The 20,979-nt window shown below is 55.2% G+C and overlaps 1 protein-coding gene across 2 annotated transcripts in view; it reads right to left on the reverse strand.

The window, feature by feature from the left end:
• CYTH4 (cytohesin 4) overlaps positions 1 to 18,817 on the reverse strand; it is a 30,708-nt gene extending 11,891 nt beyond the window's left edge. The window contains exons 1-8 of one of the 2 annotated variants that reach the window (XM_072844074.1): positions 18,628 to 18,817; positions 10,662 to 10,744; positions 8,530 to 8,594; positions 7,091 to 7,157; positions 5,475 to 5,593; positions 4,248 to 4,328; positions 2,336 to 2,448; positions 363 to 511 (exon numbers count right to left, since the gene is read on the reverse strand). In XM_072844074.1, coding sequence (XP_072700175.1) covers positions 363 to 511; positions 2,336 to 2,448; positions 4,248 to 4,328; positions 5,475 to 5,593; positions 7,091 to 7,157; positions 8,530 to 8,594; positions 10,662 to 10,744; positions 18,628 to 18,646 — 696 coding nt within the window. In that variant the 5' untranslated portion in view covers positions 18,647 to 18,817. The remainder of the gene's footprint in view (positions 1 to 362; positions 512 to 2,335; positions 2,449 to 4,247; positions 4,329 to 5,474; positions 5,594 to 7,090; positions 7,158 to 8,529; positions 8,595 to 10,661; positions 10,745 to 18,627) is intronic. The other variant, XM_072844075.1, reaches the window with a different exon arrangement.
• Between the last annotated feature and the right edge of the window lie 2,162 nt (positions 18,818 to 20,979).

Genomic DNA, 20,979 nt, shown 5'->3' on the forward strand with positions numbered 1-20,979 from the left:
TCTGAAGGAGGGAAGGCTTTTAGCAGACCCTGAGGACTTTCACCTCTGACATGCTGACGGGGTGTAAGAACCTGGGATTCCAAGCAGTATACCTGAGTTGGGTGAAGCACCCCTTCTGGAAGGTGCGAATGATGGGTGCCCAGAGTCCCCCCAAAGGGTGAAGGCGGAGAGGACCTCCTGGGTGGACTACGATGAGGGCCACCGGGAACGCCCCTCTGGGGACCAACCCCTTGTGGTAGCCTGTCTGGAGACGGCCGCCGACCTGGGCGCTCCACCTCAGAGGAGCCCCTCTCGGCTGTCCAGGTAAGGATGGGCCCCTCCCGGATCCTGGGACCAGGCGGGTGTGGCCGTGCCCCTCTTACCCGAAGCTGCTCTTCAGGCAGATCACCACCGTCATTGATGCCTCGGTTCATGGACACGAAGCGCTCGAAGGGTGGCCTGTCGCGGACATTGGGGTTGTGGAGGCTGGTGTTCAGCATGATGATGGAGAAGGACAGGACGTAGCAGGTGTCTGTGAGACGGGACAGCGGTCACGGTCCTGGCCCTGGTCACTGTCCCCTCCTCTGCCCTGACCCCACTTCCAGGGGCCAAGCCTCACCTGTCTCAATGCCCCAAAGGGGTCTGTGCTGTCCTAGCTGGGTGTTCGAGGCCCGGCCTCCTCCCCAGTGTCACAGGCCTCCCTGCTCCAAACAGACCTGGTCTGCCACCTGCCACGGTCCTGAGCCCCTCCCACGCCTCCCCGCCTGCACTTTGGCTCCTGCCGGGGTGGTGGTGGGGCCCCCTGCCAGGCACGCAGGCCCCTTCCCTTTGCTCCCCATGTCAACCCTCCCCTTCCTGCTCCAGCTCCAGCCTCTCCCCAGCCCTCCCAGCCTCCCTGCCCACTCTGTTCTCTGCCTCCTCAGAACTCGGAGGACATTTATTGTTGGCTACACTGTTCAAGGCTTAGTCACATGCTGCTTGGCAATCTCACCGGCGTGGCGGAGCTCCTGGGGCCCAGGCCTCCACCCCCGCCCCCCCCACCGTTCCAGTCTTCAGACCTCACCCAGGGAGGGATGAGCCTGGGTTGAGCACTTGGGAGGGGGGGGATTGCTCCTCTGGGGGCATTTTTAGGCCTTGGGTCCCGAGCCAGCCAGGTCCAGCTGTGTCCCCAACTGTCTGGTGGCCCTTGAGAAAGTACCTGACCTCCTCAGCTTCTCCATCTGTGACATTATTAGGTTGAGCTTGAAGTATCTTCACGCCCTAGAACATCGATGATCTTACCTCTGAAAACAGTGATACCCACTGGAACAATCTAACAGTGGCTGGTGCCTGTACTAGGCTGAGCTCCCCAGCCCCCCTGAGACCCTGTGACTAACCCCATCTTACAGAGCAGGAAACTGGGGCACAAGAAGGTCCTGTTACATGCCCGAGGTCGCAAACATCATATTGTTAGAATGTGATTCAAACTGGGGGCTTTAAAATTCCGTCCCTTCTGCACATATTTACTGGGTCCCCGTGAAGTGCCGTGGACTAGGGCTTCGTTGGTGAATAGATTTGATATGGTCCCTACCCCATGGGGTATTTAGGCTAGTGGAGGTGACAGATGGTGACAAGCACACCCCCAATTTATTTATAACTACAAGGTAGGACCCGACTACGGTCGCAGAGCCATGGACAAGCCACGTCTCTCCTCTGAGTCGGTATTACATGCAGAGAGGGGAACATCGCTGACCTCAGAGTGGATGCAAGGATGACCTGCCTTTGCACAGGTGAATGGCACACAGGTAGTGCTCAATGAATGGAATTCGTTATTGTTGCCATGGTAACTTCAGGTACAGAGGGGAGGCCAGGACAAGCCTGCCGTGATGACTTCTTGCCCGCCCTGCTGGGGGCCGGGTGGTGGTCTGGGGTACTCATCTTTGTTGATGTCTCTCTATACCCTGGGCTCCCGATGTCCTGCCCAGAGTGTTTCCTGCTTCTGGCCTTTGCTCAGATGGAAACTCCTGCCTGAAAGGTCCTTTCTCCACCTTGACCTCCTGGAGAACTCCTATTCATCCTTTAAAGCCCTGGTGAGCCCCCACTGCCTCTAGGAAGCCGTCCTGGATCTGCGACCCCCCCATCGCTGCCCTCAGACGGGGGTCCTGTGCATTATTTCCTGCCTCCTCTCCCAAGGACCGTGCCCCGAGGCAGCTCTGCCTGACAAGCACCCAGCAGAGGGCCTTGTCAGTGAAGAAGTCTGGGCTCCCACGGTCTGGATGCTTGGGGTGGAGGGTGGGGAGACCCCAGGGGGGGGTGGCCATGGTGCCTACAGATCCCGAGGGGTCCCGTGGCCCTCGGTCCCCTCCCACACGGTCACCTGTGGACTGGAAGACGCCTGGGTTGCAGAGGCAGTAGCGGGTGGCAAACGTCTCCATCATCCGGTCGATCTTCTGGGCCTCGCCTGGCAGCCGGAAGCTCCACAGGAACTGTCTGGGGGAGGAAGGGGGCTGTGGGAGGTGGGGCGGGTGCAGATCTCCGGGCTATGGGGTCCGGGGACCCCAGGGAAGCTGCTCTGTCTCTCTGAGCTTTGGTCTTTATCCTCTAAATGGGAGAGTCTGTCGCTGTCGCTAGGCTCACGGGGAGGTGCCCTTGCTTTCAAAGTGCAGGAGTGGGGCAGCTGGGTGGCTCAGCGATAGAGCGTCTGCCTTGGGCTCAGGTTGTGATCCCGGGGTCCTGGGATTGAGTCCCATTTGGGCTCCCTGCAGGGAGTCTGCTTCTTCCTCTGCCTGTGTCTCTGCCTCTCTCTGTGTGTCTCTCATAAATAAATAAATAAATAAATAAATAAATAAATAAAGCTTAAAAAAAAAAAAAACAACTACAGGAGTGGAGTGTGTGCTCCCCTCTGCCCGTCTAGGACCGAGCACCCTTTGTGGTCCCCTCTGCCTCGTCCGGGGGGGCCTCTGTCTGCCCTGGGATCTGACTGGGGACTATTGGGCAGGTGCCACCCCCTGCCTGGACTTCCTGTTCTTCAAACCTAAGCACTTCCAGAGCTTCAAACTTAGCTCCTCAAGGGCAAGGACTTTCTGTGCTGCTCCCCTCACATCTCCAGCTAGGTCTCATCCCGGCCCAGGGCACTCATGGGCTGCTTGGTAATGAGTGAAAAGAAGGAAGGAATGGATATTGGAGACTCCCAACCACCTCCCCGTCTCCCTTAAAGAGAATGGGAATTGGAGGGAAGGCCACATTGCTTGGATGGTGGTGGCTTCTTCCTTTTCTGCCTTGCAAACTCCTATTCATCCTTCAAAGCCCAGGTCAAATGCCCCGGTTCAGGAGCTGATTTTCCAGGCATGACCTATAGCAGTAAGACTTGCTAAGCCAATTCTAAGTCCTTTCTGTTTGGTTCTAAAGCCCTATGGATTTGGTACTATTATTATTATTATTATTAGTTATTTATTTAAAAAGATTTTTATTTATTTATTTGATGAGAGAGAGCGAGAGAGCACACAAACAAGAACATGAACGGGGTAGAGAGGCAGAGAGAGAGGGAGAAGCAGACTCCCTGCTGAGTGCAGAGCCCGATGTGGGGCTCAATCTCAGGACTCTGAGATCATGACCTGGGCTGAACCCAAGAGTTGGATGTCCAACTGACTGTGTTACCCAGGTGCCCCTAATTTGGTATTTTTATTATTTCCATTTTACAGATGAAGAAACTGAGGGACAGAGAGTTTGTGTGTGTGTGTGTGTGTGTGTGTGTGTGTGTTTGTGTGTGAGACTTGCCCCAGGGGTGAGTCATAGAGCTGGGATATGAGCCGGGCAGTCCGGCTCCAGAGTTTAATATGTAATAGTAAAGGGAAGACCTACTACGCTGTATTAATAAAATACACAAAACACTGAGCTCAAGAGTGTGGGGTGGGCGGAAGTAGCAGTAACAGCACGATTGTTAGGCTATAATGACGCAATGTAATAACCCGAGGGGCACCCGGGAGGCACACCCATGAGCCGCCTGACCTCAGCCCGCGGGGTGGCTGCGCTCAGCAAGAGTTCCTGCTCCTTGCTTCCTCCTTTTGGCTCCTGATGCTGTGTTTGTGCCACTAACCTGTGTGGCTTCTGATCCCCCTGCCTCCCCAGCTGCCCCCTGCCTGGGTCTCCTCTCCTGATCCCCCCGACCCCCAGGCTGCCCCCCTCTCAGCTGCCCCCTGCCCAGCTCTCCTCTCCTGATCCCCCTCATCCCCCCATACCCCCAGGCTGCTCCTCCCCAGCTGCTCCCCACTCCTCTCTGGACCACTCACCTGAGGGCCTGCACAAGGTTGAGGTTGGCAAACTCGTGGCAGTCCACGAAGGCCTGGAGGACCTGCAGGTTGAAGGGATCCCTGGAGAGGGCAGGAAGGAGGGCACAGGCACTTGGGAACTTGCTGGACCCTCCTCTGGTCCTCCTTCCTGATCCAGCACCTTCCAGTCCATTCACACCCTCTGATCCCACATCATCCCACCCCCCAGGCCCCCATGGCTCGCCAGCCCCGTTCTCACTCCGAGGGGAGCTCCCGCTCTGCAGCAGCCTGCGCTGCGTCACTTCCTGCCTGGAGGACCTCCCCGAGGCCCAGTGTCCTCAGCTGTAAAACGGAGAGACCGACCATGCCTGCTCCTATCTCTTCCTTCCCTCTTCCCAGGTCAAATCTGGAAGCTCCATCCTTTTTTGCCACCTGCATCTCTCGCTCTCTTAGGAGAAGGAATGTGTTCACTGGGGGGCCGGCCTGGGAGAAGGGCTGTTACACTAGCTCCCCCCTTGTCACCTGTAGCCCACCTGCCATTCTCAACAGCCAAAGGGGTCCTTGCTCACCATTTCTCTGCCCAGAACCCACCCATGCGGCCCTACCTTGTCACCTACTACTTCTTCCCTCCCTTGGCCTCTTCTAATCTCACCAGCCTGCTATTCCTTGAGCATGCTTCTGCCCCAGGGCCTTTGTACCTGCTGTTCCCTTTGTCTGGAATGCTCCTCCCCCAGATGTCTTCACTGCTCGCCTCTTTTAAGCCTCCAACATCACTTTCTCCATGAGACCCTTCCTATCCACAGTTTTTAAAGTCACAGTCCATGACCTGCCATTCCCCATGCTTCTCATCTCCCTTCCCTGCTTTATTCGCATTCCACAGAACTTACAATTTTCTAACATACATTACATAGTTTGGGATCTGTCTTTCTCACTAGAATGCTTCTCCCTGAGGGCAGGAGTTTTTGCCTTGTTCACTAATATAAATCTGGGGATTGGACACTGCCTGGCACACAGCAGATACTAAAAAATATTTATTCATTGAACAAATGGGTGAATAAAGAAAGGAAGGAAGTCAGGCTTGGAGGTGGAGGGAGTGATCAGTTAGCCGGCTCAAGTCCAACAGTTATGACTTCCCTAACATAACTCACTCCCTCATTTACCTGCACACACACACACACACACACACACTCACCTGTGTGCACCTGCACACCCTCATCCCTATCCCCCTGAGGCCATGCCCCACCTTACCTCTCCCCCAGATAGGTGCCGATGGCTGTCTTATTGAGGCCCTCACCCTTATACAGGAACTGGGCGATCTCCTGGACATCGGGGGTCAGCAGTTTGTGCTCGATGAGGTACTGGATGCCCTGGAAGGAGATGCACAGAGCCCACCATCAGCCCCCACACAGCAGCTGGCCTGAGGGGAGGAAGGGAGGGGGCCAGGCGGTGGGTGGGGTACAGGGGCCTGGCATCCTGACATTGGCCCCGACTGTTCTGAGACTTTGTGTCCCTCCTTAGTAGACGCTGCCTTTGTATGGTGGTGAGTTCCCCGCCACTAGAGGCATGCGAAGAGAGACAGCATTTCAGCAATGAGCCAGGTTCACACCACATGCTCCCCAGGTCTCCTTCAGTCTGAACTCTTGGATTATATGCTTCAATGATTCCATGAATTTATAATTTTAAGAGTCAATGATTCAGACACTTCTTTTGTCCCCTTAATACTCATCTATTTAAAAATAGTGTTTCTTTTTTTTTTTCTCACAAGTAATCTATGTCCATTGTATAAAAACTAGAAAAAAAAAAACCCAGCTAAATCAAAGGGAGAGGAAATTGCCAGGTCCCACAATGGGGAGGGAGGAAGACAGTGTCTATTGTGGCAACTTTCAGAGGGAGACAGTGTCCATTGTGACAACTTTCCTTCCCTTTATACATGAAGCTGCTTTTCTGACTTGATGATGTCACTAACACCTCTCCTCCCCAGCTCAGGCACTCAGAATCGGTCCTTCTAATTTTGGGAGTTTGGGGGGGTTGGGCTCTGGTTTTCAGTGAGGGCCCTTTCGTGTCCCGCTTGACTCAGGGAAGACGTTGCTGGGAGAAGAGGGGCCGGGTTTGGGGGGCCTCTCAGTGACTGGCAGAGGGTCTTGGGGACCCCTCAGGGGCCCCTCCCGGTGCTCTGGTGGCCCGTGTGCACACATCCACCTGCGTGCACGTGTGTATTCCGTGTGATGGTCTTGAGGCTGCAGAAGGCACATGGGTGTGTGACCCTGTGAGCCTGTGTCACTTGATGAGGAAGAGGCAGCCGTCTCAGCCAGAGCAGTAAATTTCCAGGGACCCCTTGGCTGCCCTGACCCCACCTCTGTGTGTCAGCTCTGGCTTCCTCTGGTCTTTGTTCCAGCAGGAAGGGAACTGGCTGCCACCTCGCTGGGTGGGGGAGGGAGGGCCGAGCAGGGGCCAAGCCCTGAACCCTCCATGCTCCCTGCCCGCGCCCCCAGACTGGTTGCCCCCAGCAGAGAGGCTGGAAGACACTTCGGGGCACTGAGCCCCAGAATCTCAGGGCCCCACTGTCCAAAGACCGACTCACAAAGGAGGAAGCAGAGGCTCGGCCAGGAGACTCCAGGTTGGTGAGCTTCACAGAATGTGCCCACGTCCTCCTGGCTCCCACCTCATGCTATGTTTTGGGGTGATAGCCCTTCAGCCATGACAGGCTGTGGACACTGGACGGGGTACCGGGCTCGGCTGGGCCTCAGTTTCCTCATTTGTAAGGCGGGTAATGGTCAGTTGAGGGCAACAGGAGGACATTGAGAAGGGGTCCAGCACGCAGCTCCCCCAGCCCCATGACCCCCGAGTCCCCCTCAACTGCCTACCTTCATGGGATCCATGTTGAACTTCTTACGCCCGATGCACAGCTCCTTCTCCTTCTGGGCCAACCGGCTGCAGACACAAAGATGTCAGTCTGGACTGCCCCTAGGACCCCAGGGCTCCCCGTCAATGCCCAAGGATGCTTTTCTCAACTAGAGCCAGCTTCCCCCAAGAACCTCCAAGTGGGGTCCTTGCACCCGGAGAGCTTGAGACATGCAGAGTCCGGGCCCCTCCCAGAGCTACTAAACCAGACTCTTCCCATGGGCCCTGGGAACCCAGAGTTGCCCACCAGGGAAAGCATTCAAAGGCCCCTGTGCTCCAAGTGGGGGCAGGATTACAGGGAGGCTGGGGGTGAGGGCACAGGCTCTGGGGCCAGGCTCCTGGTGCAAATCCTGCTGCACTGCTTTGTTAGCTGAGCCACATCAGGCAAATCACTTTATCTCAGGGGACTTAGTTTTTTCATCTCTAAAATGGGGACGACACCATCCCATGCCTCCCAGCATTGTTGAGAGGTTCAAGAGTTCAAAACAGCTCGGTGGTAGGTGCTGCGTAAGTGTGATGCTGTTGCTGGAGCCGGAACAGAGCACCTGGAGATGCAGGGCAGCCATGCGCGTGCCCATGTTTGCCTGCGTGCATGTGAGGGGTGTCGGGCTGGAATGGTGACCAGAGGCATTGGAGACCAGGGGGTGGCAGGAGCAGGGTGTGATTTCCTGAGACACATATGTAGGAGTCAGTGCCTGGGGCCTTAGGGAATTACGTAGGGACCAGAGTTGTCTCTCTCTTTTTTTGAGAGAGAGACTGCGAGAGAGCACCAGTGGGGGAGGAGAGGCAGAGAGAGAGGGAGAAACAGACTCCCCACTGAGTGGGGAGCCCAACGTGGAGCTCCATCCCTGGATCCTGGGATCATGACCTGAGCTGAAGGCAGACGCTTCACTGACTAAGCCATCAAGGTGCCCCACAAGTGGGGAAACTGAGGCCCAACTGGGGGTCAGGGACCCACCCCAGGTCACAGAGCCAGTGGGACTCTCCCCATAGGAGGGGCAGTGGATGGCACCCTAGGGGGGGTGGTGAGGTGCTCCAGCCTTGGCCTTGCCATGGGCCAGGCTCTGTCCCCGTGAGGCCTTGGCTCTTCCTCCTCCTCCTCAGGGCTGAGCTCTCATGATACTCCTGGCTGACGATTGATCACGGTCTGGGTCAGGGTGGGTTGGGAGAGACTCTGTGTGGAGGGGTTGAGGGAGGAGGTATCTCCCAAGAGAGGGGGCTGCTGGAAGTGCAGACCAGCCCAGACCACGTGGTGGAGTCTAGGGCCCTCCCTGTTCCATCCTGTCTCCACCGCCTCCTCCTCCAGGCGGACCTCTGACTTCACCAGGGCATGGCCCTTGCTTCCTCATGCTGGTTCCTGGTGTGTGGCAGCTTCCCAGGGGCCCCTGGCCTAGCCCCTCACCTCTCCTCCGTGGTCTCGAAGCAGTCAATCTGGGCAAATACATCTGCGATCTCATCTTTCAGCTTCTGTGGGGTGGCAGGGGGCACGAAGGGTAGGAGAGTCAGGGACGGAGGCTGGGGCGGAAGGGGATTCCTGACCCCCTCACAACCACTTCCACCGCTGGGCATGACCCCTGACTCCACTGAGAGACCCTATCTCTGTAGATCCCTTTCCCAGATGTTTCTTATCCTCACAATCCCATGCCAACCTGTTGCCTGTTTATACCCAATTTCCGCAGGCTCCTGTCTTGGGGGAGGCAGTCCCCAAGGCCCACCTTTCGCCCCACTCTATTTCCAGCCTTCGATTTCCCCTCTGCAGCTGTGAGGTCGTCTGCCCTTTAACAGAACCCACTCGACAAGCCCTCCTCCACCAGGTGCCAGCTTCCTGAAGCATAGCTTGGAGCCCACCCTTTCCCAACTCCCTCTGTGGTTCCCTACTGCCTCCCGAGTCAAGGGGCTCGAACTCCCCACCTCAGACCAGGCCCCAACTCCTCTCTGGCTTCCATTCCCCATCCATTTACTCTGTCGTTTGCCCTTGACTTGGTACTCGCTCTGTGCCAGGAGTTATGGGTATACCAGGGTGCCAGTCAGTAAGGCCCCCTTCTCAGGGACCCAGTGGGATTTCCCGAAGAGGACACTGAAGTACAGGGTGGTGAAGTGACATGTCCAAGGCCTCATTCCAAGTCCATGTCTTCCCCATGCCTCTTAAACCTCCGGGGGCAGAGGACCCTCTAATTCCGCCAACCATGACCACTGGGCAGACAGCAGAGGGGCACCTGTCCAGCTTCCCCTTCAAGGCTGCACCATGAGCACCTGGCAAGAGCCCCTAAAGCCCACCCAGCCCTTCCTCATCTTCCACTGGAATCTCTGGGGTGAGAGTGATCCCCAGGCTTGTCCGGGACCCCAGGGGCAGCGTGGGGCCTGGAGACGATACCTGAGCCCAGTCAGCATCTGTCCATGTGATCTTGGCCAAGTCACTGAGCAGCTTCCCCATGATTCACTTGCAAGTATTAATTGAGCACCTACTGTGCTCTGACTATTGAGCTGGGGATATGGTGGTGGGCAAGAGAAACCCAAGCTTTCATGGTGGGGTTGGGATCATGGTGGTCATGGGCAAATGATATGACTGAGCAAAAAAGATCAGAGTAGCTACACTCGAGCAAGCACAGTGTAAGGGACGGGCTTGTCCAATCACCATGTGGTACCTGAAGATAATGGAACATTGTGTGTCGATTATACTCAAATAAAAAAGAAAAATAAAATGATCTGAGTTATGGTATAAGGAGAGCCTGGCACATGGTAGGTCTCAGTAAAATAGTTGCTGAGTGAATGACTTTGTATCTTCTGCTTTCTCAGGTATATAGGGGTGGGGGGTAGGGGTGGGGTCCTAGCCACAGCCAGGGGGGGTCAGGGCAGTCTTTAGGAGGCGGCACTCGAGCTGACAATGACGTAATGAGAAGGAGGTGCCACAGAGAGAGCTTGGGAGAGTCCCAGACAATGGGATTTTGAGTTCTGCGTGTGTGTGGACATGTGGACGTATGTGTGTGATGCAAAGGCCCAGGGGTAGGACTGAGCTCAGCACATTTCCAGGAACAGAACCCGGGCCTGCCTCGGGGGTTGCTAAGAATCCGATGAGGAAACGTCTGAGCAACTGGTGCATTAGCAAGTGCTTGGCACGTACCGGTGTTATCTTGACGAAATGGTTTAAATTTTAGGGGGGATGAAACTAAGGCCCAGTGTGGAGATGAGAGCTGACGGGAGTAGAGCCTGCTGTGCCGTGAAGCGTATGGAGCACCGGGTGGGGCTCGGCACACAGTAGCTGCCTCACCTATTGCCCTTCCTCCCTCCCCCGTGCTCCTGGCTCTCTCCGGATCCTGGTAGCCGGGCCTGGCAGTGGGGAATCCTCTCCTGGGATTCTGGTCTCCCCACTCCCGGGGGCCGGGGCTGAGGCCAGGTGCGGGCTGGAGTCCAGCCCCCCTGTCCGACCAGGCTCGGGTCAGCGGTGAGTGGGGAGGTGTGTGCGCTGTGGGAGGGTGTGTGCGTGGGTGGGTGTGCTTGGAGGGAATGTCAGCATGAACATGGGTGTGCACACACCTGGATATCTTCCAGAAGCTGCTTCCGGTGCCACTTGATCCGCTGCAGCTCCTCTGTCTCCCCGCTGCTCAGCTCCGTTGGGTCTGGAGAGAGAAGCTGCGGTCACTGGCCCATTCACCACTGTCCCCTCCATCACTCGGCTCCAGCCACACAGGCCAGCCCTTGCTTCCCCAGGGCCCTCTTCCCTCCAGAAAACCATGGCTTCCTTGCCCTCGTCACCCAGGCTTTAGCCCAGATGTCACCTCCTCCAGGAGGCCTTCCCTGACTACCCCCTAAAAAGCAGGCCCTTCCTCCATCCTCCTGTTCGACCAAACTTGGTACCTTCTGGGTACAGGCTCCCTGGAACCATCTTGTTTATTTGCATCTTAACAAAAAAAAAGGTTTTATTTATTTATTCATGAGAGACACACAGAGAGAGGCAGAGACACAGGTAGAGGGAGGAGCAGGCTCCCTGTGGGGAGTCGCAATGTGGGACTCAATCCCAGGATCCCAGGATCACGCCCTGAGCTTAAGGCAGCAGATGCTCAACCACTGAGCCACCCAGGCGCCCCTATTTGCATATTTTCTGTTTTACGCATTATACTCCCAGCACCACGGAAGCAGGCACTTCAGTGTTGCTCACTGCTGCATCCTCAGCCCCTAGAAAGACCCCGACAGATAGGCGGTACTCAAAATACTTGCGTTTATCCTTCCTTGGGACTTTCATGTACTCTTTCCCTGGATCACCTGTTTATCACTTATCCACTTATTTATTTGCACAACCAGGAAGTGGTGTATCATTTTGCCTCTCATGCCATTGGCCAGATGGAGCTATATGACCACACCCAGCTTCAAGGGAAGCTAGGAAATGAGCTTTTAGTATGGTGGTCCTGATACCCTTACTACGTAAGATGGGGAGACTGGGTTTAGGGAGACCATTCATAGTTCCTGCCCCAGACACTGAGGCTCAGAGAGATGAGGTGGCCTGACCAGGGTTGCACAGGACAAGCTGTTGAGCCAGAGAGGAACTTGGATTGGGCAGGCTACAAAGCCTGGGTTTGTTCCTCATTGCCTAGAAATGAATTAAAGGAGACACATGGGTGCTGGTATTCTGTGAAAGGTGCTATGACAATTCCCACCCTGGGGTCAGTTGACCCACCTCTAACCCATCGTGCTTCCTGTTCCATCCACAACATTCACCTGATCAAAAAATCTCCACAGACTCCCTATTACTTAGAAACACGGTTCTCATTTGGTTCTGGCCTCCCTACCCAGCCTTATTCCCCACTATTCTCAGAAAGCACCTGAGAGTCCAGCCTGCCTGCTCCTCACTGTCCCCAAACTGTCTCTCAATCTTGTTTCCCACTTTGGCCTCTGGAGCTCTCCGCCCTGGGATGCCTTCTCCTGTCTGCCGTCCACTTGCTCCCCAACTCTTTAAGTCCTAGCTCTAGGGAATACCTGGTCCCATTTCTTTAAGATTTTGCGAGGACAGATATTATCTCTCCCAAATGAAAGCAGAGAGACTATTAAGGTCTCCTTTCCCTACCCCTCCTTCTCATTGACTGAGCAGCCACCTTGGGCTTTGTGATGGAAACTGGGTATGGAGATGGGGAGGCACCAAGCAGGTATTCAGTATACAGGGGGCACCCAACACTTGTATAACGGGTGCCATGTTGTGCCATCAGCTCTCCCCTTCAGGACCAAGGCACCCATTCTCTTGGGGCTGGGGGTTGGGTTGGGGGGTGATTTGCTGCTGTCACAGCTGAGTTCCTCCCCAGGAGCTTAACTCAGCCAAATGGAGGTGCCTCACTCAAGGATATGCCCCTCCCAAAGGACAGCCCACTCGTGAAAAGCCAAGACCTTTTGTCTAGTTTATGGACCTCTACCAGTATTCAGACCCAGACCCTGTCGACTGAAGGGGAAGCTGGGTCTCCAGAACAAAGGGTCCTGTAATGCTGGGGCAACTATATACAATAATGATACATTGATAATGACTGCCTTGGCCAAGCAGTCAAGGTGGGTCTGTGTGACCCACTGAGTCATAAAGTCAAATGAGCACAATCCTCCATAAGTGATTCATTCTCCACAGTGAACAGACCCAGAGGGCTCCAGTGGGCACCATGGACAGGTCACCCAGGCCCCTCATCTCACACTATGTCTACATCGGTAGGTCCTTTGGGATCTTTCTAGCAAAGGAACAAATCACCTGAACTTGGTTCCGGAATGAGTGGCTTCCTGTTTGGGGCTAAGTAAAAACTGGATAACTATTGAACCACAGTCCTGTTCGAAGGTGTCCTGGAGAGACAGAGATGAGAAATCCCCCCAAGGGCAGAACCGTGGAGGAGCACCTGCTCATCCACTTCATGGGCAAAGAGCAGTGGTGCCAAATAAGGATACACAGGCGTAGGTGGTGTGAAAATTAATTAAAAAAAAAAAGTCTTTTATAAGGAAGCCCGATGGCCAGCAGGGGGAGCTCTCACACACTACCACTCCTCCTCAACTCCAGCTGCAATGGGGGGGTTGGAGGTGGGGGACATGCTCCTGGCAAGTGGGAAAGATTTCAGCTCCTACTTTACTCTCCCAGCAGGAGGAAGGAAGCTTTTCTCTTCCCTCGGCAACAGCCCAGGGAATGGGAAAGTCACAGCTCAGCCCATAAAGAGCCACTTCGCCTCAAGCTCCCAGTTAGCTCCAGTGGACTGTTCATAGCAGCCTTTCCAACTCCTCTGAGTTCCATGAAAGAGCCTCTTCTCCTTTGTTCTGTGGACTAGCCTGGGGTTTGGCCGTAGCTTGCTTATCCTGGATCACAGTTCTGTACTATTTTGGAATAAACCCATCTTTGCTGGTAAAAAGAACCGGCAGTTTTATTTTTTAAGGTTAACGAGGGCCAGGAGAGGATGGCTTGACTTCTCAGTCAGAGGCTGGAAAGAAGAAATAAGATTGGAAGATCAGGAGCAGAGAGGTCTGGGGGTAGAGCTAGTGGATGGTCCTCTAGGAGTGGACATGGAGGGGGAAGATTTTTTGTTTTAAGATTTTATTTATTTATTTGAGAGAGAGAAAGGGCAGAGGGAGAGGGAGAGAGGATCTCAAGCAGACTCCCCACTGAGGATGGAGCCCAATGTGGGGCTTGATCCCACGACCCTGAGATCACGACATGAGCCCAAATCGAGAGTCAGATGCTTAACCGACTGAGCCCCCCAGGCGTCCCTGGGGGGTGAAAATTTTTGTGAAGCACACTAACGTTCCCCAGCAACCACCCACCACAGGAGAGGGCCTGCTCCACCAAGCAGATGGAATGACCCGGCTGGTGACCTCAGCCAGTCTCTGACCAACCGGCCCAGTGTTGGTGCCAGTGATCCATCTTGACTGGAAGCCACACGTACTCTGGACATGCAGTGGCCCTTTCTTCCCACAGAGCCCCGGCCGGGAAGTGTCCTCACCGACTCTTCACCACCAGAAGCTGCCGGCCTGATGGAGCAATGGAGCAGCTTCTGGAAGGTGCAGCTGAGGTGTCAGCTTGGAGCCGATATCCTGCTCGGATGGGGCACCGTGTACCAGGATGTAAGATATGACTGTTAGATAGTGTTCTGTCCCCAAAGGTCACTGACATGGACCCAGAAATGATAAAAGGCTCTGCATACCCTCCTCCTAGTGACCCACTTGGGTGTTTTCATCTCTGTCCCTGCAACTCTGAGCTCGGCTGGCTGGAAGATCCTGGTGTCACTTGTACCAGGAGACAACGCAAGGGTCCCTTCAGATCAAATACACCTACTTTATGCCAGCAGCACAGCATAAATTATGCCTTTTAATCCTCGCAGCTCCTGGAAGTGGCCAGGAGCCCAGGAGGCATGTTGACACGCAGCTGTCTCTCTTTCTCTTTCTCGCCCTCATGTCTCCCCCCGGCCAAGCCATGCCCTGTCCATCTCCTTTTCCCACTGCCCCACCTGCACGCAGACCACAGGTGAGGCCCTGGGTGACTGCAGGCCATCCCCGTGTTTCCCTGCCTCCCCTCTGCACCTCCAATCTGGTCTCCCACAGCATCCCATTGTTCTGGGGACAAGACCCCAGGTCTATAGGGCCCACTCATCCCACGGGCTCGCCCCCATCCTCAGCTCACACTGCACCATCCTGTGCCAGGCCTGAGGCCTCCCGGAGTCCTCTGGTTGCTCCCAGTGCGCCTGGTCCTAGGGCCTGTGTGCTTGCTGTTCCCCACGTCGGGAATGCCTTTCCTTCTCCCCTCCACCTTGTAGCTCCTGCTCATCCCCTCTTAGGTGCCCTCCCGTGCAGCGTCTGGGCCTCTCCCTCGGGTCCCTCCTGTCCCCACAGCAGTTCTGGAGACAGTTCTTCGTGGACAGCTCCAAGATCTTGCTCAACAAACAAGCCGCACTGTCCCTTAGGGGGTGGCTCGCTGCTCGAGCACCTACTAGGCGCTCCAGGCTCTTGCCGTCTTCTGTCTATCCCGTCTGATCCTGATGACAGCTCTGGAGGAAGGAACATCTGGTCTCATTCTATAGATGAGGTATCCGAGGCTCAGAGAGGTCAAGTGACACAGCTGGAAGGTGGTGGAGCTGGGAGTCACCCCCAGGCCCAGCTAGGACTCCGAGGCCACACCCGTGATGCTGATGATGGTCTGATGCCAGATATTTTCATGCAAATCATTGAAACCCCATCAGACACTAGCCCTGGTTGTCCTGACATGGAAATGCTGACCGTGGCTCCCTGTTTGAGAATGAAGGCCGGATGTGGAATGATGCCTGCGGTTTGTTCCTCTTTCCCTTTCTGGGGGGTGAGAGAGAAAACAAAGCCAACTTCCTAGAGCTGGGGGGACAGAGGCACAGGTACAGGCCCACGTGTCCTCAGGACGGCAGGATGGCGGGGCAGGGAGGAGGGGCTGTTGGCATTCCGTCTCCATAGGGCTTCTTCTGTGGCTTGACGGATGTGTCCATGAATCCTCCCAGGGCCCTGTTACCTTGACAGGATTCTGACCCCAACAGGTGGCCCCGGCGCTGTTGCAACTGTCCTGTGGAGCGTGGGGCCTTCGGACCCTTCACCTGTCTCAAAGCTGGGGTTCCTCCGCATTTCAGCGCAGAGGGTCCAGATGGTTCGGGGAGGGTGCCAAGGACACAGAGTGAGTGGAGGGTGACAGGGACATAGAGTGAGAGGGCCATTTCTGATTCCCAGCCAGGCGATGCTGGTGTTTTAAGCCCTGGAGCAGCTTAGGGGAGGTGTTTTTTTTTTTTTTTTCTATTTGTTTTTATTGAAGTTTGATTTGCCAAATATAGTATAACATCCAGTGCTCATCCCATCAAGTGCCCTCCTTAGTGCCTCTCACCCAGTCTCCCCAATGCTCTGCATCACTTGCCATCGGGGAAATACAAATCAAAACCACAATGAGATACCACCCCAAACCAGTGAGAACGGGTTTTGATGACAATAGTGATAAAACACAAACAATAATAACATGAGAAGGACAATAGCCACCACCATGAACTCTCTTGACTCCTCAGCTTGACTCTAATTTTCAGGCCTCACAAGGGCCAGTTTTGGACAACTGAGCCCACGCCTGCTGCAGGCTGTGGTTGCCCTCTGCACCCGTGCCCAGGCTGCGGGGAGTGCCCGGGGGCCCACCCCGACCACCTCCCCAACTCCTCCCTGCTTCCCCTTTGTCCTTCCTCTTTCCCATCATATTTTTAGAAATCATTCTGCTTGCAGCCTGGCTTCCAGGACAGCTGGCCTTGCTTCCGCTTTCCAGGGCGAGAGGAGGGTGCTCTCCTGGGGCCCCCCCCAGGGGGCAGAGGCGCCTCAGAGTCTCCGCGTGAGGGGCACCCAGGCAGGAGGGGGTGTCTGGCGGAGCGGCTCCGCCCCAGCCCCTGAGGCTCTGTGGGTGTCCGTGTGGCTTCCTCCCCACCCCCAGAGCCAAGCTGTCTCTATTTTTAACTGCACCCTAGCCTCGCTGCACCAACCCCAAGTTGTTGTCTTTGGTCACGTAGGGGCTTTGCTGCCTGGACCTCTCAGCTTCCCAGCAGGCCCTGGGGGAGGGGGCTTGATCTGCTTCTCTGCAGGACAAGCTGGAGGAGGCCAGGTTGTCCTGGGGGAGCCCGGCCCCATCCTATCTACGGCAGAGGTGAGGAAGCAGAGCCCACAGAGGATAAAAGGCCCATCATGACCACTGGTGGGTTGGTGCAGAGCTGGGCCCCCAGCCAGGTGGGGTGAGTCCCACCCCCCACTCATTCCCCACTTTCCCAGCTCAGGCTGGGGGTGGAGGGGCCCTTATGGATGATGAATCTGAGCTCAGAGAGGGAAGTCACCTGGCTGGGGAGGAGCTTTGATTAAGACCCACTCTGGACAATGGGGGATGACCTTCCTTCCCTCCCTCTGACTCCTCCAGGAAGTTTTCCCAGCTTGTACCCCCCCAGGTGGAAGAAGTCGCTTCCTCATCTGCCCTGGGTCATTGTCTGCAGGATCTGTCTCCCCATCCCCCCGCATCCTGGACCAGCAGCTCCCCCAACAGCTGGGTCCCCACTGTCCCAGCACCGCTCAGCCAGCACAGGACCTGCACACCGGAGGACTGTTTGCAGCATGAGTGAATGAATGAATGAATGACCCAATCCATGGAGATCTCAAATCTCCCAGCAGACCACCTGCATTGACCTTCCTCAACCCACTCCCACCCAGGGCCAGCCTAAAGCTAAGCGGCGGCCCACCTTCTTGGTGTCCCGGCGCCTCCCACAGCCCGGGCTGACCCCTGCTCTCTTTCCTCTCAGGTTCACGTCCCTGGCCACTAACAGGCGAGTCAGCCCTCTCGTCCACTTCACCTCTTTATGGAGACGACCCTCCCTGTTCTGAAGGACCTCGGGCTGTGAGAGCAAAGTAATAGCGGTGGGAAGACAGGCAGTGTGGGCTCCGTGACTTCAGCGTCTCCTATCACCTCCCATCTGGCGAGTGACCTGGAGCCAGGTGCTACTCCTCACTGGGTCCCCTCTTGCCTTCTGGTCGCCACCTATGACATATCACGGAGCCCGTCCAGTCTGTGAGCCACCTGCCACCAAAAGCCCAAACGGGGTTGAAGGGATGGGTGGTTCTGTGTGTTCCCCAGAGCCCGCGGAGCCAGGGAGGCTGGGGGGCGGGGTCACACGGCTCTGCCTTCGGTTTTGTTGGAAGAAAGGGTTCTCTTGCTAACGGGGGTCGATGTCATCTGAAGCTTGGGGACTGGACAGCTCCCGGCAGCCTCGTCTCCTGGATCTCCAGGCAATGCTGGGATATTCTGGTTGCAGGGCACAGAGGCTTTGTCCCTCTTCTCCCTGCCTTGCAGAAACGCAGCAGGATCCTGTTGTCTCCCCTACCAGCTGCGTAGACACCTCTCCTCTTTCCCCCGGACATGCTTCTGTTCACTGGGGAGGGTCTCCGCTGCTCCTCCCTGGCCTCCACCAGCGCTCTAGGCTTGCCCTCGGCCTCCCCATCCTCAAAGGCCAGACAGGAGCTTGAGGACCCTTGTGCCACCCAGACAGCCATTGTCACCAACATTATCATCCTCAGCTCTTGCACTGCTGTCCCTTCCCCCTGGAATATTCCTTCCCCAGAAACCCATATAGATCACTCCCTCCCCCCTCCAGGTCTCTGCCCAAATGGTGCCTCCTTCTGAGGCCTTCTCCAGCACCTCTCCATCATCCTTACCCTCCTTGACTGTTCTTCCTCCTGCTTGTCACCTCCTGACATATTACATTAATACCTTTCCTGACAGTCTCCCCCGCTAGAGCGTGAGCTCATGGGAGCAGGGACAGGGCCTGCTTTGTTCACTGCACTCCCAGCCCCTGGAGCACAGCTTGGCCCCCAGCCTGAGCTCATAAACATTCATTGCATGCTTCTGCCTTTCCCACCTTATATCTATTTACATATTGATTCCTCCCAGGGTCCTGCAAAGCAAGCACAATTGTCCCCATCTTACAGAAGAGGAAACTGAGGCCCAGAGAGGTTGGCCCCAGGTGCTTACCTGGGTGGCACAAGTCCATTCTGAGGCCCTGAGGAAGGGTGGCCTGTGCTCCTGTCGCCCGCTGAGCCAGCTGCTGCTCGAGCTGGCCAGGCAGAGAGGTGTCACCTCAGCTACATCAGGCCCCTTCCGGGTCGCCCCGCCCAGCCCCGTGTGGGGAGGAAGTCCTGTCTGCTAGGATCTGGTGTGTAGGCTCTTGACAAAGCAGCACTTCCTAAAACTGGCAGAATTTCGTGTAGCAGGGACTCTGCATTTTTGGGTGCGGGCTAGGGAGATTTAGAGACAACGGAGACAAACAAAGGGAGGGATTGGGGGGATAAAAAGAGAAAGTGAGACAGAGTGGCACACCACGGGCGCGCATGCGCACACACGCGTGCAGAGAATGATGGCTGCTGGGGGACACAGCCTTCTCCAGGGGACGTCGGGCATTTACTTACCAACGTCCCCAGATGTCAGCTGAAGGGTCACCCTTGGACAACGGGGCCCCAAAGATTCTGCCCTACAAGCTCTCTTCCATCTCCTCAGCCTTGGGAAAAAGAAAATGGATTCAGTGCTAGGAAAGGCTTTGCTTCCCTTTGATGACATGCCTGGCTCTTTCCTGTCTAGTGACCAATTGGCAGTATGTTTAGTTTCTCTTTTCCCCCAGGCTGCTAGGAAACTCATAGTCAAATCCGAAGCTCCTTTACAACTGTTCCACTGTAACACATGAACTTTGGGGCCAGACTCAGCTGTGTGGCTCTCAGCTCTGCCACTTGGGTCCTGTGAGAACTCCAGCAAGGTCACTTATCTGCAGCCAGCCTCAGTTTGCTTACCTATAAAAGGGGAATAAGAGGGGTGCCTGGGGGCTCAGTCAGTTAAGCAGCTGCCTTTGGCTCAGGTCATGATCCCAGAGTCCTGGAGATGGAGCCCTGCATTGGGCTTCCTGCTCAGTGGGGAGCCTACTAACCTCTCTGGCTCCCCCCCCTCGCCCCCACCTCTTGTGCTCTCTCTGTCTCTAATAAATAAATAAAAAAAAATTTTAAAGGGAGAATAATAATCCTCACCTCAGGGTTATAGAAAAGGGGGTGGAAAGAATGTGCTTAAGATGCTTGGGACATAGTGGGTGCTTAATGAACACTATCTTCTTTTCCTTTTGGTTTTAGTTTTCTTTCTGGTTAAAATTCCCAATTTAATGCTTGTGCCTTTTCCAGCAGGTTGATCCAATTTCTTTGTGGAAAAAAGTGTTGTGTAAAGAAATATCTATTTAAAAAATGCTCACTCTGTGTAACTGTGTGTCACACATGGATTTATTCGTCTGTTTCCCTACCAGTCTGGAGGCCCCATGAGGACAAGTTCACCTCCATGTCTTCATGTCTGGTAAAAGCAATGAATGAATAAGTGAATGAATAAAAGGAACATAGGAGAAGTAGTATGGTTGATGCCAAAGTTGGCTACACTTTCCACCCTTCCCTGTGTGCACACACCTTTGCATGGTTACGCTGCCCCTCCTCCCCTCAAGAGGTGGAGTCTATTTCTCTTCCCATTGAATCTGGACTGGGCTGTGTCTGTCTCTGGCCACCTGCCTGCCCAGCTGCTGTGAGAACCAGCCTGGGCTAGCCTGCTGGAGGGTGGGAGGCCACACAGAGAAAAGCCCAGCTATCCTGACTGCGTCCTGTTGCAGCCTCATGAGTGAGTCCAGGGAACACCAAGAGAAGGACCACTAAGTGGAGTCCAACCCACATGGCTGTCCCATGGAACTGTGAGAAATAACAGAAGTTTGCTGTTTTAACCTACCAATTTGGGGGGTGGTTTGTTACGCAGCACAAGCTCACCAGTACAGGTGAAATCCAATGCCTTCATGTCATTGAAGTGAAAACTGAGGCTCATTTCTGGAACATGCTTGACCAACTTGGATTAGTGGCCATCCTAGGGCCAGAAGTCAGGCCTACCTCCTGTCAGTCTTGTGCTCTCAGGACTCTTGGAAGCAGCCCCCCTTCTGCCCTTGGGCTCTTGCATAACTCAAGGTCATTCTCTAGGAAACCTGTTGAAGTGGTCTCCAGAGGAAATAGATTTTTCTCTACACATTTGGGTCTGAGGCACAACAGCCCATTTCCTGGGTCACTTCAAAAACAGAAACGGGGAGGAAGGTGTCATTCCCTGTGCAGAAAAGTTGACCCAGCAGGACTGGGACGGTGATCCTTTACAAGGCCTGTTTGCAGGTTTGGCCTTCGCCTCGGGTCTGGGAACTTGGGTTTCCAGAGGATTCCTGCTATTCTCTGATGAGAGTGGCTTGCTGAGCTTAAACTGTGCAAACGCCGTGGGTCATGCTGAACCCTTGCTTTCTTTCTGGAAATCTGGAAGCGTGCAGTATGCTGG

Source organism: Canis lupus, chromosome 11, assembly GCF_048164855.1.
Source record: "Canis lupus baileyi chromosome 11, mCanLup2.hap1, whole genome shotgun sequence".
NCBI classification, from domain to species: domain Eukaryota; kingdom Metazoa; phylum Chordata; class Mammalia; order Carnivora; family Canidae; genus Canis; species Canis lupus.